The sequence below is a fragment of the Plectropomus leopardus genome, chromosome 6 (assembly GCF_026936395.1).
Source record: "Plectropomus leopardus strain MGB_pleo_1.0 chromosome 6, ASM2693639v1, whole genome shotgun sequence".
NCBI lineage: Eukaryota > Metazoa > Chordata > Actinopteri > Perciformes > Serranidae > Plectropomus > Plectropomus leopardus.
The window spans coordinates 6,941,069-6,962,913 of NC_142181.1; the positions used below are offsets into that span (position 1 = coordinate 6,941,069).

Genomic DNA, 21,845 nt, shown 5'->3' on the forward strand with positions numbered 1-21,845 from the left:
GTTTCATTATTTCATGCATGTTTCCTCATCAAACTTTTTCCCTTATGTAATTTCAACACTCGACACGTCGTTTTAGAGCCGCCGTGGCCGTAACTACTCCGGCCTCACACTGCACGATACACACAACATGGGATTCCACGTGCAGTGGATAACTTGTTTATATAAAACGACGGACAGCGCTCCGAGCCAATGATTTTACGCTATTTCAATTCCGTCATCTTCGCCATGGAAACCCGTAGTTTTAAGCCAATAGAGAAACACCAGGGGCGGAGTCTATATTGAGGTCGCGCGCCGAGCTCGCTGATTCGTCAGTTGGCCGGTGCCGTAGAGAGCCGGGGAGGAACCGCCGACTACTGTGTCAACCCGTCTGAAGCTAGCCTCCCATTGAGGAATGCTGGAGCCTTTAACTGTACGTTTTATCCACCGGTCGGTTTTGTTTCTCTCTACATCGAGGACTACCTGAAAGGGGGATTTTTACACAACAAACCAGGTTGGTTACGTTTATTTTCACCTGTTAGTTGTTGAAAGATTCAAAAACGAGCACAAAAAAATAAGTTGCATAACTAAATCCGATGTGCGCATGCGCGAAGTTGTGGATTGCTCCACTTTTTGTACTTTTATAACCTAAAAATGCTGTTTGGAGGTGTTGTTTTTAGTCGTAGAGACAGAAAAGTGTCTGCTTTTAAGAATCGCCGCCCCTCTGACAGAAATGGTGCGATTTGGTGTCGGGTTTGGAGCGATATCGTTACTTTTACATAACTGTGTCAGTGTACCGTGCAGTGGATTGCAGGTCAACGTGTGTGTGGATTTTGAATAGCAGGTCAATGGAGTTAGATGGGGGAAGGGATGTTTGTTCCCATTTAAAGTATGATTTTATCGTATTTCCTTTGATGAAACTTCTATCTTTTGTAGCTTTATCGATGTGTAACATTTGCTACGGGCTGCAGCGTTTACCATGAGTCATAAAATCAGCTGTTTGCTAGTTTTAATTTGGGGGGGACTCAAAGAAAGCTTTGGCGACCTGTCATCGCCATTTTTTTTTACCTGTTTACCTGAGAAAATGGTTTATTTCAATATATTGATTAGAGATTTGACAGTTGTAATTGGGTGGATATAAATACATGGATTAGGATTTCCAAACTAGTAGGATTATTTTCTGCTTACTATTTTCCTATTTGAGGCCTACTGTCCACATATACTCACACACACACACACACACACAAAACTACTGTGCCTGCCTCACTACCTGTGGATATTAGATCAACATTATAATCACATTACAGTGCTGGTAAGTTCAAAATGATCTGGATTTTAATGCTAGACTTTTATTAAACAACACCAGATAGACCGTGAGCTGATTTTGACTTTCAATTATAGCAAATATGTCTCCTCCATATGACCACAAAGAAAGCAGTTTTCTTGTAATGAAAAAGAGTTTAACTCTTGTTTACATTGTTTCAGCTTTAATTAAGATACCTTTTATCTCATCACTCACAAATCCCAGGTCCCATTTCAGGAGATACTGCTATCATTATTACGATCAAATTTTATTTTTGTGGTTATACTTGTGTCATTGCTCTAGTCAATATTTATAAGGTGAAATATACATTTAATAACAGCAAAAAGTGTATTTTGACTGTGATGTAACCCACTGCTATGATGTCATTTTAATGAAATGCTGGAGTGGGTCTTAACAGACCTCAACATGAAAATATTGAGGAAGTATACCAGAATGTGTGTGGCAACTTTGCAGTTATCCTATTATCTTCATATGACACCAGATCCACGTTTTTTCCTGTTATTATCAACTGAGTTGTGTAAAAGATAAACTAGAGTTAATCTCCCATCTTCACCGTGTTATAATTTTTAATGTTTTCTATCATTAACTATGCTTATGTAATTCCTCTCTGAAATTCAATCCATGAACACACCTCAGAAGCAGAGGAATTGGATACAATTAAAAGCATGTGGTTTTATGAAGCAAGGCTAACATTGCTTTGTGCTGCACTAAAGCCACATCCATGTGACTGGAGCAGCGTTGTATAATGCCTGAGATCTGTGCTAGTGTTATGCGCGCTCACTGAAACTGGTTCTGAGCTGGAAGCAAATGGAGCTCAGTTTCATTATATCACTCTTCTGCTCTGTCTTTTGAGAGTGACATGTTTTTGTGGACATATCTGGGAGAGTTTTGTGGAGAAGTTTGTACTTAGGGATAATTTTGCCTGCTGTTCTGTGATGTGAGAAAGGGGTCTCTGGTAAGCTTGTTTTCATATTTCAAGTTCTTTCATTCAAATTTGCTAAAAAATGACTTGGATTTTAGTTTTTGTTTGTAATAATGTGATAAGTAAGCCAATATATTGGTTAATAGGTGTGCAATATTTTCATGATGATGCAATATTTTTATTTGAAAAAGTATGACAAACCTTGTAATGCAGCAGACTTTGATATATGTTGTGTCTGGCAACAGTGTCATTGTGTCAACCTAGTTCTTACATGTTTTGCAACATTTCTTGTTGTCCCCTCAAGGCCTCAACATCCTGCTGCATATAGTTAACATTGTCTCCAGGAAACTGAGTGAGAAATATGAAATAACATGCTGGGTTATGCAATGATAACAATCTAGTTTTATGATTTGGTGTGCTGTATCATACGCTTAAATATATTTTCTCTGTGCACAAGGAAATAATAGGCCTGTGTCTCTGTTGACATCTGTGTAACCTGAGGTCAGCTGATTGGTTGACATCTTTCTTTCTTGTTGTCACTCTAAGCTCTGGTGATTGGTCATTTGCAGCAGCCAATAGAAAGTCCCCTCTGACCGCCCTAGTTAAATCCAAGAGTGGGTCAAGTCCTAAGGTGACAGTGGACATGGGTGGTTGGAAATAAGTTTTTTGTAGATCTTTAAAATAAAACCTTCTCTGTAACTTGACAAGTTATGTAAATCAGCTTGTGTAAAAAGGAGCAGAATAGACAAGCTGAATGTGCAGTCTTATATAAATAGCTGCATGCTGATCTTGGAAAGAAAGAAAAAAGTGAAATATTTTGGATTTGGCCTCAGTACCTGTTGCCAGTATGGCGTAAGCAGACATTAATAGCTCCCACTTCTGCTGGTTTGCTGTGGAGGGTGTAGGAGCTGAAAAAAAAAACAGTGCTCATGATTTTTTTCAATCAGGGTTCTTTTAGAGATTGAATAATATTTTAACACCTCCTCATGCTCTTGAATAGCCTTATTTAATTGTTGTTTACCACAAGCGAATGAAACTCTGCCTGTTTTAACAATGTGGATGCTCGTGTTACTGTCATAGAGTTGGCAGAGGTTGTCTGAGCTGACTTATGTAAATACTAAATATAATGCTCCTGATATAAGGTGGATGATACCTGAGGGATTATGGGGGCTGCGCGTCACTACTGATTGTTTTCATTTTAGATTACCTGTCAATTATCAGTTGTTTGGTCTATGAAATGTCAGAAAAATGGTGAAAAATGTCAATCAGTTTTTCTCAAAGCCCAAGATGATGTCCTCAAAGGATTTGTTTTCTCTACAACTTCAATGTTCAGTTTGGAGGAGAAAAGAAGCCAGAAAGTTTTTACATTCAGGAAGCTGGAATCTGAGAGTTTTGACTTTGTTTTTTCTTTAAAAGATTATTCAAAGTGATTAATCAATCATCAAATTAGTCGATGATTAACTGAACAGTTGATAGCTGGTTGAACTACAGTCACAGTCAGATGCGTTGAGCTTTTGGACTGGCCATCTGTCTGTCCCATTCTTCTGAATGTAATATCTCAAGAAGGCCTTGAGGGAATTTCCTCAAATTTGGCACAAATGTCCACTTTGACTCAAGGATGAACAGATTTTTGTATTCGAACAGACACGTTTTTGTCCATAACTCAAGAATCCATTCACTAATTATGTCTAAATTTCACACAAATATCTAATAGGATAAAATGATGAAGTGATAACATTTTTTATCTTAAAGGTCAAAGGTCAACTTCAGTGGTGGCACTAAACTTGGCTGCCCACCTTGACATTAAGATGTAACTGGAAGCCTAGATTTCAATATAATGATGACTTTAATTTCGCCTAAAATACTCTTAATAACCTTAATCTAATTCATTTGAAGTCATGACTACAAACATATATTTTCTGCACAGATGTGGATGTAAGCTGCAGCTGGACTGGTTGAATGAGGTAAACAAATATAAGGAGCCAATTATTGTATTATTTGTTGATTCAGGGACACTGCACTCCGTTACATAAGGCTATGTTTGTTTGATTTAGACTTAAGTGAAAATGGACAATGCATTAATACATGTTTATTATCTCTTTGTGAGGAAGCTGTGTCCATGGTGATGAAAATGCTGTTATTTGTGATGGAGAGCTATTTTCTAACCAGAGATTGGTTGTTTGTCCTCCTGCCTGTTTATGAGTTAATTTGAGCCAGGCCCTTGGCTACAGAGGAGACAGGCTGATTAGTACAAATTATTTGAAAGCACTTCGTCAAATAGTCCTGGTGGAGGCGACCTTTAGCTCAGTTGGTGTGAGTGTCCCATGTGCCTGGGACTTCTGCAGCGGCCCGGGTTCGAGTCTGGTTTGTGGCCCTCTGCTGTGCATCATTTTATCTAAACCTGTCCTATCAAAAAGGGAACCCCCCCAAAAAAAACAATCTTTAAAGAATAGTCCTGATGGTTTGTGTGAGATGAAGGTTTTTGTTTGTGTCGTGTCTTCAGAGCCGTGTTTTCATCTCTGCAGAGTCACCTTTCATACGATAAAGCTCTTTTGAAAAATTTCACCGGATCAAACTGGTCTGGGGCTTTAGTCCATCTGCAAAGGGCAAACAACGACCTATTTACTGTGCAGACCTTTTGAAGGATGGATGGCTGCAGCCTTGGTGTGAATTTGTGTGTGCGTGTGTGCTTGTTTGTCCCGCTGTGCCTTTTCTTTATCATTGACTTTTAAAAATGTTGCGATCCAAAGCTTCACTGTCTGAATCCGATCAAAGTGGTGGCTGGGCCCCATCGATCGCCTCTATTTTAGGCCTATGTCCTAAGTCCTCATCTGCTGTCTATGCAAGTGCACTGAATTGTAAAAGGTTCGTCTGAGTGATTTGTGTTCGATTCTTCTCCTGTAGACTGCATCCCCACGGCTGAGGCATCAACTCCATTTACGTGCCATGCGCTTCGTGGCATTGCGATGTGGAAGGTAACTTAGTCCCCTACACTTCGCCCATCGCTCCGCCCCATGTCTGAGGACAGCGATCCAAAACACTACCTGTACTCAACCCTGGACGGGCACAAAAGGAGCCGGGAAAGGGTCGGCTTCCAGCTGGAGGAAGAGGAAGGCTCTCCCTGCGGCTCCATCAGCCAACTTCACCGCATGGCCAACAGTTACAACGAAGGTTGTGGCGGGCAGGATGGGGCTGAACTGGAAGCAGAGTTGGGATTGGCCTCTGAGGGGAGTGACAGCAGCCACGAGCACCCGGCTTCACCCGGCTCTCCGCATGAAGACAGGAAGCGTCCACGCCCACCCTTACATGAGGATGTAGAGATGGGTGGCAGCGGCTCGAGTGGGAGCGGAACAGAATCCCATGGCAACGAGTCGCATGGCAATGAGTCCCATGGCAATGAATCTGTGGGGAGCTCAAACGGGAATGGCAAGGATTCGGCTCTCCTGGAGTCTTCAGGGAGCAACAAGAGGTGAGGGCACATCAAATGCACTGAATCATGATAAATGAAGTTTTTTCCCGCCACCATGGGGGAGCAGACCATCTAGGTCACGGAAGTAAGGTACATTAAACGTAATAGAGGGGCCATTTTCTCCTCTGTGAGTCATTGTAGGTCTGAGTCATTGTTGTAGTTTAACAGCAACTGTCTCGGACGGAGAAAAGCAGCAGTTATTTAATTCTTTATTATCAAACAGATTGCCAACGATAATGACTGTTGGCACAGTTTCGTGTTGGTTGATTAACAAGATGCAGGTCAAAGATACGGTTTTGCGGTTAAAAAGTAAGACGTGAGTTTAATTTGATGGCTACAAGCTCTTTGTGCCGCTTGATTGAAATGTTGTAGCCGCATGTCTTCTTAGACATTTTGACTTAAACCAGCTCATTTGTAGTGAAGCCCATTTCCTCATATTACACAAATAGACTCGCCCTATTGTTTGCTGCTGAGGAAAGAAACTCATGGAGAGCTTCGCCTTCATGGATTAGCAGAAACCTCAGAATTTAGAGGGGAGACAGAGTAATACCAAAATGAGACAAAGGGACAGAAAAAGAGAGCTTGCTGAGCCCAACCCCACCAGCCAATCCTGTATTTTTGAGGCAGATACAGGTATTAACATTTGAGGGTTTTAAAAAATCTGATTATATTAACTGATGATTTCTTTGTAAAGATCTTTTTTTTAAAAATAAATTTCCCATAAATTATTTTTTAAAACAATATGGAGGTCAGTGTCAGTTTAGTGCAAAACTAATTTGGTTTGTTTGTCTTGGCAAAAGTCTGGACTTCGTGACTTAACTTATAACTTTTTGAACTTCTGTTCAATTATTAGTGGTTAATGTAGTTATTTTCATTTTAATCATACGGGGCTGTCATGTTTTGTTAGAATTTATATTGGCAAGCGATTCATGATGTCTGTAATTCAGTAGATCTGGTTGGTAATAGCCAAGGGTCGACAGATTATCAGCCTGGCTGATTATTGGGGCCAATATTTGGCATTTTGCCGAATGTCCGTACCTGCATTTTATTTAAACGATCACGATAAAATCTATTCATTACAAAGTGCAAAGAAAGTGTCAGCGTGGGAGAAACTTTTACTTTGTAAAACCTCAGGGAGCAATATTTAATTATTTATTTAAATTTAAATTCTCACTTGACTTATTAAAAAAAGTTGCTGGGAACTTGCTGTATATGATGAGGATTTCTGTTTTTATTTGACATTTTATTAAGTTTTGTGTTGGAGTTTGTTACATTCCAAATTCTAAGTATTGACGGAAAGACAATTCATTTTATTGTAAATGCATATCGGTTTCAAACATTGGTTATCAGTCTCATTAACTACTAATAATCAGTACCGGTATCGCCCCTGAAAAACCAATTCCAGTTGAACCCCCGTAATAGCTTCAGCTTTTATCGGACGTCATCGTTTGCGTCCCTCCATTCACTTTAGAATAGAAAGCATCACCCTTGGAGGTTTGAAGGTTTGCAGTTGAAATGACTCAGCTGGATGAAAAGCAGAAAATATGCTTGACAAATCACAATCACTGGGGGACATGGATAACAACACCATGGCACCAGCAGTGATAGAGCTGTACCCTTGTCATTGGTATTTGAATGTTGCATCACAAGAAAGGGGCCACAAAAGGCCCTACAGAGTAGTTTAAGTCAGCTGACTACCAGCCAGCTGTGTAGACGTCACCTGAAACTAACTTAAGCTAAATCCTAGAGGGGATTAACATGCCGTTAGCTGTCTACTTCCCTTCATTCAAAAGGCTGACTTTAATTTGGTGAAAGTTCTTTTGTTGCCTCATTGCATCATTGATTTTGTCAGAATTTTGTTGGACTTTGTCACTCTTTTAGAACTGCAGTACAATGTTAAGACACTAAAACTTGTACTGCATGATAGTGTTGACATGCCATCAGTATTTGCAGATAGTGACATCTGTATTATTGGCCAAATTAGTTTTTATATATTGGAACATGGGATATTGGCAAAAAAAAAATCCAAAAACATGCACCCCTACCCTAAACAAGTAGTAATTTTTAGACAATATTTAAAATACATTTTTTTTGTACAAAAATGTTCCATCAGAAAATTACTTTACGGAAAGGTTTTTATTTTAAAAAAAACCCCAACTTTTAGGATGGGAATATTATCTGGTTGTCAGATTACCCCATTACATTTTTAATTGTTATTTCACATTTTTCAGTTTCTTTTTTCCAAATTGGCATTTCACAATTTTATTTTTTTATTTTTCCCATGCATATTAATAGAGGAATTTTATTTATTTAAATATTGTCAGTACCCTATATAATGAAAAAGCAAACTTGGAGAAAAGGAGCTGTTAACATGAAGCGGCACACCACCTGGTCCTTGAACTGTGCCACTGTATTTCAAATCCAGGGACAAGAATATTCAGCCTGCTTGTTTACTCCTCATTAGCTACTGTGTATATTTGTATAGAAATATTTATACAGGTGGGTACGCTCTACAACACCCAAGTCCTTGACTCACTTTACATGTTTAGTCTTACCTTTTGTTTTGGCGCTGTAACTGGTATTTCATAAAGATCCTTTTTGTGGTAGATAACACAACATGTTGTTTATGGTTACAGCTCAAACTCTCACAGCCCCTCGCCGCCAAGCAGCTCCAACGCCTTCAGTCTGGTGAGCTCCGAGCAGGACAACCCTTCAACCAGCGGCTGCAGGTTAGCAAGCATAAATCTTGCCCTCCATAATAAATTTTTAATTATGATGCAGTGCTCCACTTTGGATACAAAGTTTGACAGAAAATAAACCAAGACACAAGATTTATTCCTCCTTAAATGTCAAATGTGTTGCCAGTGGAAGTTTTTAGTTGTGTGCAACAATGAACCGTTCTCCAAGCCAGACCCACCATGCCCCCATTATCTTACACTCTAGTAGGATGTTTTAATGGTGTCATTCTAACATGTGTGTCTGTCTCATGCCCGCCCTGCAGCAGCGAACAGTCAGCCAAAGCGAAGACACAGAAGGAGCTCTTCAAGACTCTCAAGGAGCTGAAGATGCACTTGCCGTCAGAGAAGAGGAGCAAGGGAAAGTCGAGCACCGTCAACACGCTCAAATATGCGCTGCGATGTGTCAAACAGGTGAAAGGTAAGACTCTCTTCCAATGGCACATTTTTCACGCACATGTATTCACATCAGTTACATTAATGACAGTTACACTGATAAATAACCTCACGTTTCTCATAAATTTCTCATACATTTCATTTAAATTTAAACTATAGATGCTGAATTTTTTTTTTCAAATTTAGGGCATGGATATTACACTGAATACAATACATTGATCCATCTTCATTTTGTTTTGCAGCCAATGAGGAATACTACCAGATGCTGATGGTTAATGACAGTCAGCCGCCAGGGTTTGATGTGTCGTCCTACACCATTGAGGAAATCAACAGCATCACCTCTGAATACACCAACAAAAACACTGTAAGTACCTTTGACCTTCACCTCCAAGTCTTTGGTCATCAAATACATCTGCTTATTAACCCTTTAAAAACCTGGAGTGATAGCACTTTTCTAGTGCTGCCCTCAGAGGCCCGTTACAAGCATTTGAACCTTTGAGCCAATTAGTGCGATTTCTTTCCAAAATATGGGGGGAAAAAAGGCAGTGAGCAGCTTTGTAAGAAATGTTTCTCAAATTGCAAGAAATGACTAGATTTAGAAAATTATTTATAAAAAGTTAGAGAAAAATGTCTAAGGAAAAAGCTTGGAGAAAACTATGTTTATAACTATCATAGTTACATATTTGAAATTAGATCACAGACCTAATATATTTAAAGGCCTTTCCCTGGGTTATTTCCTTGTTTTTAAATGTTTTTTATCATGTAATTTTCAGTATTTTATTTTATTTTATTTTATATTCAGTTCATTTTCTTGTACTTTTTACTAATTGCTTGTGAATTTTTGGGCTATTTCTTCTTTCGTTGCTCATTGCCTTATTTCCTTGTTTTTGAAAGAAATTATGCTAGTTTGCTCAAGTTTGAAAAGGTTATTACAAGTTGAGTTTTCTGAAATAATTTAAGAATTTGTTTTAAGTGAATTAAAAAAAAAAGTCAAATCAAACTATACTGTTTAATATATTTAATATAATCTATTTATATAATTTATATATATTTATAATATATTTTTTTCTTTTACCTGCAGGATATTTTTGCTGTAGCCGTTTCTCTCATCACGGGGAAAATAGTTTACATCTCTGACCAGGTTGCGTCCATCTTAAACTGCAAGCGGGAAGTGTTTAACAATGCCAAGTTTGTGGAGTTCCTGACACCTCAGGATGTCAGCGTGTTCTACAGCTTCACCACGCCCTACCGCCTGCCCTCATGGAGCATGTGCACCGGAGCAGGTACCAGTTACCTCTAACCCAAAAACTTCTTAGGTTCAACTTTTTTAAATGTAATCTACATTACATATTATTACATATATTAAAAAATTGCCACGCTAAAATAAAAAATATTTACAACTCGCCAACATGAGGCAGAGCGTTGTGGTCACAGATTTTGGATTTCCATCACCTTCAAAGGGCAGGTGGAAAACCCACATCAAACAGGACCCACACTGTGTGCACACGCACTCGCATCTATTTTCTTTACATGACCCACCCCCGCACATTTTGCACAAATTTCATTATCATGCTCAGTTTCACTGCTAGGAATGCACGCCTACTCACACACTTCTGCAACATATTTTCTAAAGACATAATGGCAAGTAGCTGCAGTCAGAAACTTTGAGTTACCTGTTAATGTGGTGCACCTGCAGAAATCTAATGCAAAGCACTGCAGAAACTCTTCAAGAAGTCAAAGGTTTCTGAGGGCTGAAGATTTCTCATTGTTGACACTTTGTTTCAGGAAAATTAATTCATGTCAAAATATCAATTTCAAAAATCAACCAATAACTTTTAGAGGTGTAGCGCTGCTCGAAATGATGCAGTCCTTCAATCAGTTTTCCAGCTGGTTATTCTTTTAACGCTATTTCATTATTAGGTTGCATAACTATACAAAACTCTCCTGCTCTTTTTAACTTGTCTCTTATTGGAAGCGTGACAAACTTTTCAGGCCCTCTCAACAGTGTACTGAATATACATAGATGACTAACAGATGGCTTGTTTGAGGGCACTCAAGTCTAATGCATTTGCTAAAACATTCATCCCACCTTCTCCCTGTCTTTGATTAAGACTCGTCTCCCACGGAGTGCATGCAGGAGAAGTCCTTCTTTTGCCGCATCAGGTGAGTGGCAGTGACGCCTTCTCTGATCCATAGTTTCCTGCTCAAATAAGCTCTGAGTCAGCACAGGGAGGAGGGTTGACAAGGAGGGAGGTAGTTAGCAGCTGTGAGCTTTGAGTCTGAGCCTCCATCTAGTGGCCAGATGGGAAGTTACAGCTACAGATTTAGATGAAGAACTTTGGTCGGTTATTTAAAATATAATGTGATCATGTTATTAGTTTAGAGGCCTGATATAGTATAAAATATTCAGGAAATAAATGCAGGGTGAAATTTTCTTCTTAAAAATTCAAGCAAAATTTAAGATGTAGTTTGAAAGCTTATTAACATAATACGCTAATATTATGAAGCAGTATTGTAATGTTGCCGTATGCATGTGTGTGTGTGTGTGTTATAGTGGTGGTAAGGAGCGTGAAGGGGATTTGCAGTACTATCCTTTCCGTATGACTCCATACCTGATGAAAGTCCAAGATGCTGAGCTGGCTGAGGAGCAGTTCTGCTGCCTCCTGCTGGCTGAGAGGGTGCACTCTGGATACGAAGGTGAGGCCTGTGAACACACTCCCATGGGTTCACACACACTTTTGGTGCAATCTTTGACGTATATCGGTTATAACACAATTCCCTTCTGTTACTTACAAGTTAGTTAAAGTTAGTTAAAGTTGTATTACCATTTATTTTTTCTCCTGTCTGTGTGTGTATATAGATGGCACAAACATCAAATTAAGCAGTTGGCTAGAAGCGGGGTGTTGTAAATATTAAATGGCCACATTTGCTTATTTGGTTTGCAAGCCGCCTCATTTCTGTCTTCTTCTCCTTCCACAGCACCCAGAATCCCTCCTGATAAGCGCATCTTTACCACCACACACACACCTAACTGTGTGTTCCAGGATGTGGATGAGAGGTGAGGGCCCACCCCCTCCACACACACACACACACACACACACACACACACACACACACACACACACACAACATTACAAGGTGTCACATGAAGTGTGCCCCTCAGCTGCTGTTCCTCTGTTGAACAAAGGGTATATTATAATAACACATATTTGTTGCTGTTTCTCCATCAGGGCTGTTCCTCTGTTGGGTTACCTCCCTCAGGACTTGATCGGGACCCCTGTGCTACTCAATCTGCACCCGGGTGACCGACCGTTGATGCTGGCTGTGCATCGCAAAAGTAAGAACCGCTTTCATGTATGTTACTACCTTAATTGATGTGCTCAGTGTCAATGCTGAAAGGGTAATTTTGCATCCACAATTACAGATTTTGGTTGCAATTTTTAGAATTTCCCAGGTCAAGATGCTTTGAACAGTAGCAATGATGTTGCTAGGTACGCTTCCTACATTTAGGATTTTGCTGATTATGGAGCAGCCCAGTGGACAGAGGCACCACTATTAAAGTGGTTAAATGAAATGCAGATTCTGCTGCTACTGCTTCTTCTTTGTAACTGGCTAGCCAACTGATATATGTAGTCGCTTAAATTGCTAGTGGTATTTGTAAAAAATTTAGGAGGTTGTTTTTTCATGGGAATGTATATATTAGCAAGGGAGTGTTTGGTTTTTTACATGTTTGAAGTAAAGATTCATTTGTTCCTGACACATTAAAGTCTGAAAGAGTGCAGTAAACGTATTGTCAGCGTGGTGTGCCCAGTAGCTCAGGTGGTACAGAGGCTATGTTCTCGCCGCAGCGGCCTCGGCCCTTTTTCACCCCCTTTCATGCTCACGCAATGAAAAAACTTACAATCAGTGTGTCCAGGGAAGCAATCTCTTTTTTCCCCTGATAATATCACATTGTGAACAGCAACTCCATCTTGAAATAATAGACATCAACTACAGAGACCTTGCTTTTTATGTATTTTATGTATTTTATTCAGGACCCACTCAAAAGAAGCATCAATGGGTCCCAGGGACTCATTGTTTTTAAAAGCAATGAACATCACAGATATAGAGCGGATTGTGGTTGTGTTCTGTGACTGAAAGTATACTCAGAGTAAAGTGATTCAGCCATGTGACTGGTGCCTTAAACCTTTTACGTGGCTCAGCTCTCACTCACACACTTTACCTTCTGTTGCCAACAGTTCTGCAGTGTGCTGGTCAGCCATTCGACCACTCCTCCATCCGCTTCTGTGCAAGAAACGGCGAGTACATCACCATCGACACCAGCTGGTCCAGCTTCGTCAACCCCTGGAGTCGCAAGGTCTCCTTCGTCATTGGCAGACACAAAGTCCGCATGTGAGTTTACCCAATGTTTGGTTTTAGTTAAGGTTATTTTTCACCTTTAGTGGAGGTATGTTGGAAAGTATTTCACCTTGAACACTGTAGATGATGGTGGTCTGTGTGTTTTTCAGGGGTCCTGTGAATGAAGATGTTTTTGCACCACAAGCTTTCCACGGAGGGAAGATGATGGACTCAGACATCCAGGAAATTAGTGAACAGATCCACAGGCTGCTGCTCCAAGTATGTACACAGACAAACACACTGCACTTAAACACACACTTGTACACACACATTTGTTTGTTTATGTAACAACTTTTTCTCTCTTCAGCCGGTCCACAACATGGGCTCCAGTGGTTATGGCAGCCACGGCAGCAATGGTTCCCATGAGCAGCTGGTGAGCATCAGCTCGTCCAGTGAGAGCAACGGTAACAACGCAGCGGGGAATGCAGTGGAGGAGACAAGCAAGACCAAGCCTCCCAGGACGTTCCAGGAAATTTGTAAAGGGGTCCACATGTTGAAGAACCAGGACTCCCAGGTCTGCCTGCGCTCCCCTTCCCCATCGCCCTCGCCGTCACCATCTAAGCCTGAGCAGAAGAAGATCATTGACAGTAAGTTCACTGTAATATCACCATACAACATGCGTGTCCAAAGTCTAGGTGGGGGGCCAAACGTGGCCTGCAGACCAACTTTAAACGGCCCTTGGATCGACAGAATATGCTAGATGTGCCCTTCAGACAATTTTAGTTAGTCAAACAAGTTCACTTTGTCTTTTTTTATTTCACCTGATGATGCACTATCACACAGTTTGCACATATGCACCAAATTAAACCTACGCAGGTGGAACTAATGTGTTTTCATAAATGGACTGTACACGAACAAACAAAGCAGACATTTCCTGCTAGGTAGCCTCAGCAAAGAAGTAGATGGTTAGTGCTGTTGCTTTCAGGAACATATTGTCTGTTATTGTCAGAGCATCATCACTGAAAGATGAAACATTTGCATTGGTCATGATGGTTCGTGTGTAGGTTTTTCTTAAATAGCCCATTTGAAGAAAGAAGCAGCTAAACCCAGGTATTTTCACATTATCCAATCTGGCCCCCATTCAAAAAAGTTTGGACACCCCTGCCACAGTTACCACTCTGTGTCTTTGTGTGTGTTTGACACTTTCTTTTGCTTTCCATTCCAGCAGGAGCTCAGAGGAGTCCAGCAATGCGTGTCAAAGACTCTGCCCCCTCCCTTTATGTCAGAGACAGTACTGTAGCCAGCATGGAGGACTTTCCCTGCAAAGACCAGACTGTCTGCTCCTACCAGCAGATCAGCTGCCTCGACAGTGTCATCAGGTACGGCCTCGGGGTTTGTGTCCACAAATGATGATGGTTTAATGATCACTTGTGTGAAGGGTGCACTCTCAACTCTCCCAACCCATTTCTGTTTTGCAGGTACCTGGAAAGTTGTAATGTCCCCATTACAGTGAAGAGAAAGTACCAGTTCTCCATCAACACCACCTCCTCCAACTCTGATGAGGATAAGAAGAGCTCAGAGGATGGCACGCAAGTGCCTCAGGATACAAACTCAGGCATGTACAAGCCATTCATCTTTGCATGTCACAAACCATTTAGGATATCAGATTCAATTTTGCAAAGAAACACCCCCTGTGTGTTGTCATTCTCTTCATTAGCTTAAGGTCACCAGCTTTACTGAGAGGAATTATACTGTAATCGTGTATGGCTTGGAGCTAACAGAGGGTTGTTCTCTCTCCATCCAGACCCTTTGATGCTGGATGCCCAGCCAGGCCTGTCAAACATGAAAGCACCCAAGAAGCCTTCATCTGGGGCAGCAGCTGTGGTGGGAGGCCCCCTGGCACCCCTCACGCTGCCCAGCAAGGCTGAGAGCGTGGTGTCCATCACCTCACAGTGCAGCTACAGCAGCACCATCGTCCACGTTGGAGACAAGAAGCCTCAGCCAGAGTCTGGTGAGTGTCGGTGTTTTAACATTATTGATGTCGGACACTTTTATTCAAGAGCTAGAAGACGTTTGACTGATGTGTATGGCTGTGATTCATTCTACAGAGATTATCGAGGACGTAGCAGAGAGCCCTGCGCCCCCCGCTCTGCCTGTCAGTGTGGTGTCTCCGCCTAGCCAGGAGAAGGAGGCCTACAAGCGGCTGGGACTGACTAAACAAGTGTTGGCTGCACACACTCAGAAAGAAGAGCAGGCCTTCCTCAACCGCTGCAGAGAGCTCCGCAACGCCAGGACCTTCCAGAAGGACTATCCCACATACCTGCACAAGCAGAGAGGTCCAGCCAATGCTGAAGGTACACAAGGTTTAATAGTAACCACATAAAATAAAAATTGTTATCACAATTTATATGGGCTATAAGCGTTAACCTGTTAATTGCGATATGATTAAGCTTTGTATATAACACTTTTTTAAAAACTTTTTTAAAAACTTTTTTTTTAAGCAAAGCTAAAATATCTTCAAAACTGTTTATTCAGTGCAAAATAATGTAATTTTGAACGTGGTTTTAAAAAATTCATTAAATTGCAATTAACTATTGAAATTCCTCGATTAATTGCTTAAAAAAACAACCTAATCATTGGAGACCCCTAATAATTTTCTTGTTTATTTATGATTCGTCATTTTTTTCTGTGATCTCTGAAAGTCAAACCTTGACTTCTTCTCTATGTGTCACCTCAGAACCATCTGGACTACGAGGTGCAACCAAACAGGGCACCACCAGGCCCGAGACCACTGCCAAGAAGGGGAACCGCAACAGGAAGTCCAAGAAGCCACGGATGAAGCATCCTGACTCGTCAGACAGCGCCGTATTAATCCGCAAACCCCGGCCCCCTCTCCAGGGTCTCAACCAAACCTCGTGGTCCCCGTCAGAGGCGTCCCAGTCAGCTTTTAACGTCTCCTATCCAGCCATGGTGCCTGCCTATCCGCTTTACCCCCCTGCACCTGCCGCCCCAGCACAAGCCCCCCGCCCTGACTCCTCCCTATCCACAGGCTTTGGAGAGGGGCAGCGCACCCAAGCCCCACCCTCTGCTGCTTCTTTTGCAGCACCCATTGTTACACCTGTGGTGGCTCTAGTGCTACCCAATTACCTATTCCCCCAAATAGGACAGTTAGGTCAGATTGGGCAGTTGGGTCCTGCTCCAAGACCACCGTTTTTCCCTGACCATACCCAGACGCAACCCGCATTCACGACTCAGCAGCCCTTTCAGCCCCCACAGCCAGCCTACACCATGCAAACACAAGCCCCCTACACCAGCCAACAGCCATTCCCTGTGCAGACTGCCTTTACCCCCCAGCAGCAATTCCAAACCGCTCAGACCCCATTCACGACCCAGCAGCCTTTCCAGGCCTCACAGACCCCATACGCTGCCCAACAGTCCTTTCAGACCCCTCAGACTGCCTACACTTCCCAGCAGCCCTTCGCTGCCCAGCCTTCTTTTCCAGTGCAGACGCAGTTTGTGACTCCAGCCACATATCCAGCCCAGCCCTTCCCCTATAGCCTAGCCTCCGAGCCTCCCAAAGCCATGGCTGTGGAGCCCCGGGAGGGAGGAGCTTCAAGGTCCTCCACCCCAGCCTCTGCGGCGAGGGAGCCCGCCACATCACCGCCGCTGTTTGAGTCACGGTGCAGCTCGCCCCTGCAGCTCAATCTGCTGAGCATGGAGGAGGGACAGCGCTCAGTGGAACGACAGGACGGCACAGCGCCTCTTCTTGGATGCCTGGGCATGAGTGCAGCAGCAGTGTCAGCGGCAGCTGGAGCAGCAGGGGAGAAATGCGGAGGCACTGAAAGCATCCAGCAGGTGAGAACCAGCATGTACTGAGTGATCTATCTTTGATTTGACATCAGAACCAGCCTGTCACAGCACTGATGGTTTGCTACCTTGTGTTTCAGGTGGAGTCTCCAGGAGATGGTGCCAACAGCGACGGTAACTCCTCCTCCTGTGACTTGCTCGACATCCTGCTGCACGAGCAGGAGGACTCCCACTCCGGGACTGGATCAGCCACCTCTGGCTCCATGGGCTCAGGGTCAGGCTCCGGATCAGGCTCAGGATTGGGCTCAGGCTGCAATGGCTGTGGTACATCAGCTAGTGGAGCTTCTGGCAGCAGAACAGGTCAGTAAAGAGACACCAAAGCTTGACAAAGAAAACTTGTGTTAGTGCAAATCATGAAATGACTTGTTTCTTCTGGGTTTGTATGAAACACAACATTTCCTATGAATGGGTTGAAGTCTATTTTTGACTGTTTCACTGCCTTTTTAAAACTAGGGAGCAGCAACACCAGCAAGTACTTCGGCAGCGTTGACTCTCTGGAACACGACCTTAAGGCCAAAGCAAAGACGAGAGGCAAAGAACGCTCTGAGGGCAGCCAGTCGCACACCACGGTCTCATCCCAAAGCGAGGGTGATCATTTCATCAAATTCGTTCAACAGGAGCCCCTTTGGCTGTTGATGGCCAATGTTGATGACGAGATCATGATGACATATCAAATGCCATCTAGGTGAGTCATTGGGATTTTGCATTGTTTTAACAGAATTTCAAGAAAAAGGCCCATAGTGCAACTAAAACAAAGACAGCCAAGTTCAGAGTGTAATTTTTACATTAGAGGCCCCTCTTTCTTACTGATAGTATCCACAGTTGCATTGAACCATTATTTTTAAGGGACTTGTTTGTAAACTGTGTGTTTGGTGACCCACAGGGACATTCAGAGGGTTCTGCGAGAAGACAAGGAGAGGCTGAGGCAGATGCAGAAGAGCCAGCCTCACTTCTCCAAAGATCAGCGACGAGAGCTAGTGGAGGAGCACCCCTGGATGAGGAGGGGAGGTCTACCTGCTGCCATCAATGTGAAGGTAAGGAACACAAACGTTGTGTATCTCTAAAAAGACACATTCAGGGATTCCAGCTAACCTGAAGCTAACCTCAAAAAGCCAATGGGATTTTTCCATTGGACTTTGGATCATTGCAGAGAAAAGGCTCTGTGGCAAACAAAGGTTTATGATACTTACACGTTTTGTTCAGCAAAATAATCTCCACAAGTGAATTCGCTTTTACTTGCAATCGCTGTGAGTAAAAAGCTATTGCTAGGCCAAAAACGATTGCCGCCACAACGAGGCTGTAAAGATGTTTTCAGCGCAGTTTGACGCTTTGACGTTTGGTAGTTTCATTTAGCCACTTGTTGGTAACTCTATTGTTTGCTCTACGACACAAAATCCGCCAATAGATACTCCACTGTGAGCTTTGAAGCTTTTATGTTTGAAAAAACAAAGTCTCTTAAGCTTTTGATAACCACAGACCTTATTTCAGGCTTCTAACCAAAAAGACATTCAAAAAAACCCTCAGATTTTGAGACGAGGCAACTGGAGTTGCTGACATCCTGAAGGATTTCCATGTTTTAGGACTCATTACTGGTGCTCTCTATGCAAATACAGTTGAATGAAAATAATAACATCTAAATGTATTTAATATTTAATATCTGCCTGTATGTGTTCAGGAGTGTGTGTACTGCGAGGACCCAGCGGTGCCCATTGAGGAGGACCTGCCTCACATGGATATGGGTGAGCTTGGCGAGGAGTTGGGCCAGAACAGCCAGAGCCAATCAGAAGAGTCTCAGCCTCAGCCAGATGCTGGCTCTTGAAGACACACGCCGCCAGCAGGGGGACACACTCAACCAGCCATGGACCTTCATAATGCACACACAGCACACACACCTTGTTGTTTCGAGACAGCTGTGTGCCGGACCATCCTCACAAACACACACATACACACGGCATAAACTCCAGCTGAACTCTGCTGCCATCGTGGTGAATATGAGGATGTGCGGAGCTCGTGTGTTATTAGTTGTGAGTTGTGCGGAGGACTGAAGTGCAGTTCTTAATGCGTCCATGCAGGAGCAGTTGTGCTGAATGAGGGCTGGTGCAAACAAAGACCCTCATAAAGTGCTTTTGCCACCTCTCTCTCTCACACACACACAATACATACGCTCCCTCTCTCTCTCTCTCTCTCTCTCTCTCTCTCTCTCTCTCTCTCGTTCACCGAAAGGACCTGGGCCAAGCCGGTGTGGTTGACCTTTGGCCTCCCACGTATTTTTTTTTTATGTAATTGTTTCCCACCCTCAGTGTCAAAGGCAGCGCTTTACAGCAACACGAGCAGTTATTATTCTAAAAAAGACAAAGTTAATAGTTAATGGACCTCCTATAATCATCCTATTAATATATTTGATTTGCAAGAATTTTATTTTGACAGAAATGTTTTTAATAAGCAGCCTGGCATTGCTGTTTAAATTCTGCCAGACATGAGTTTTTGTGGGATTTTTTTTTGTCATGGTCCCATTTAATCCTCTCAAACCTTGTTTTCCCATTGTTAACTATGTAGAATAGTTGTTGATGATGTAGGCTGGGTCAAAGGGCAGGCACCGCCACTTTTGTATCATGGAAGAGTTTTTATACTGCTACTCTCCTCCAAACGGATTATTTGCAGCATCCAGGTTGCACCTTATTCGGCAGCCAACAAAATGAATATCAACAGTGACAATCTGATACAAAGAGCGAGCTATTCATTTAACTAAGAATCGTATTTATTTTCTACAAGATTATGTATCTAGAATAGACTGTGCAAAGCTAAAGCCAAATCAATTCCGACAGTTCATATATATATATATATACATTAATAGTTTACAGGCATTGGCAGTAAACTCTGCAGGATAGCAAAGTCACTTTACTCTGACAGCTATAAACTGGAGTGAGCAGGTCCATATTTCCAGAATAACCTCTAAGTGTTGTAGGCCTCTGCAGACCTGAAAACATCACTGGTGCTTAGAAGAAGAGGGTGTTATCATCGATTAAACAGCTACTGAAGTATGTTTTGTATGAAAAAGTCAAAAGAAGGAAATTGATACATGAAAAGCCGAGGCTGAGAGGATAATGGTTATCCTCTAGTTTAGAAACACAAGGCTGCAGATCAAAGCTGAAGAGGATTGATTGTTAAGCTAAAAAGGTCCTTGGAATTGGCTTTTAATGATGTATTTTTTTAAGACAGGTGTGACCACGTTACATTGCAGAATACTGCAAAATTTGTTGAGTAATATTTTTTTCCTGTCAAAATGGTGCAGCTCTACTTCAAAATGTCATTTTTAGAACAAATTGAAGCTATTTCTGGGATTTATACATGACATCTATTGAATTGTTTTTCCCAGAGATTTTTTTTAAACAATTTGGGCAAAATTCAGGTGTCACCAAAAGATCTCATAATCCTAAATGTCTGCAGGAGGGCAGGAGCGTGTGCTGCTGCACAGATCCTGACTGATTTAAAAGCTGTTGGTCGAAGCGTTGTGTGACACTGCGTTCTTAACAGAGGTCGATACTGAGCATCAGCACTTAAATATAAGAGTACGGTGGGGAAATGAACAGCATTACAGTTGTAGCAAATAAGGGGACCGTGTTGCCTGAGTAACCTGGCAACCATGTGAGCCCCTCCTCATCTAACATGAAGTATTAAGAAAACTGTGATCTGCAGTGGCTCAATGTAGTCGAGGTAAAACAGGAGGAATACTGGGAACAACTCTGGTGCTAGGGCAGAGAAACCGAGGCAGGGCTTGTGAATGTAACACAGACTGGACCAAGAGCATCTCACTGGCAAAGTTTGTTTTCATGATTTGCTTTTTAATTTCTTGTTCTCTTGTCTGAATTTTTTTTATTGGTCTATTTTTCTATTTTTTTCCCTCTTGTGTGTTTTATTTTGTTTAGTGAAGGTAAGGAGCTTTTGAGTGTCATTCGGGATGCACCCTTACCTCTAATGAAATCCAGGTCATGTTACTGTAAGCAGAACATAGCATGTGTATGCATGTGGGCGAAGCGCAATGGACAGAGTGGTCAGATACTTAAGTGATTCCTGTTTGTGGACTCCTGTCTGCTCTGTTTGAAAAAATGCACAGAGAGGACGGGCGCCTTTCACCACCCATAGCAGCTGCAATCTGTCTCTGTCTTTTGTCTCTTTTCTGTGCAAAATGTGTTGACGGGTGGCCTCCAATGCCCACCTGTGTGTATACACCGTTAAAAAAGTCAGAATGAATGTTGAGAGTACACCAGGTAATATTTATATTTCATAAGGCCTTGCATAGAAATTGAACACACCGGTGGGCTGTTGGAAGCACCCTGATCTGTAAATGCATACACACGGTACTGGCACATGATGTTGTGTATGGTCATGTAAATTTGTTTCATTGCCACTGTATGAGAATGTGGTATATTAAAATAGCACAGTTTGTGCATTTTTGTAGGTAAAAAGATGTGTTGTTTGAGACATGTTTGAGAAACAATGTTGTAATAAAACTACAGAAATATAACCTACGTGACTCACATGGCTTTCCTTTTCCTTGTCCTTGCCCCCCGCCATGTCTGCATGGGGGCGGGGGGTGGGGGGTGGGGGGGTGTTATTTGTTGTAGCACTGTGTTCTGTCATGGATTTAAACTGTAACTCACAAAAAACCCAAATACCTCATAGTTTAGCATGTCAAAAAAATCGCTAAAAAACCCAATACTATAATATGTTGAAAAATGTCAAATTCTGACGTATCCAAAACATGACTAAAAATGACGCTATGCTTTTCTGTTTTTGGCCATTCTTTTGACATACTAA

General features: G+C 42.1%; 1 protein-coding gene across 2 annotated transcripts; it reads left to right on the forward strand.

Moving 5' to 3' along the window:
• Window positions 1–329: 329 nt before the first annotated feature.
• On the forward strand, window positions 330–21,552 carry LOC121942800 (period circadian protein homolog 2-like). Of its 2 annotated transcripts, none has more exons than XM_042486062.2 (22): window positions 330–490; window positions 5,127–5,691; window positions 8,328–8,420; window positions 8,693–8,847; window positions 9,065–9,186; window positions 9,904–10,105; window positions 10,934–10,985; window positions 11,377–11,519; window positions 11,802–11,880; window positions 12,053–12,159; window positions 13,061–13,214; window positions 13,331–13,439; window positions 13,528–13,807; window positions 14,389–14,539; window positions 14,639–14,775; window positions 14,965–15,171; window positions 15,269–15,514; window positions 15,898–17,015; window positions 17,108–17,327; window positions 17,481–17,712; window positions 17,911–18,061; window positions 18,703–21,552. In XM_042486062.2, exons 2-22 carry the CDS (start codon window positions 5,237–5,239, stop codon window positions 18,844–18,846), a joined length of 4,557 nt encoding a protein of 1,518 aa, XP_042341996.1. In that variant the 5' UTR covers window positions 330–490; window positions 5,127–5,236; the 3' UTR covers window positions 18,847–21,552. The 2 variants fall into 2 exon arrangements, with proteins under 2 accessions (XP_042341996.1, XP_042341995.1); XM_042486061.2 differs by having other exon boundaries at window positions 331–490; window positions 14,386–14,539.
• Window positions 21,553–21,845: the final 293 nt, after the last annotated feature.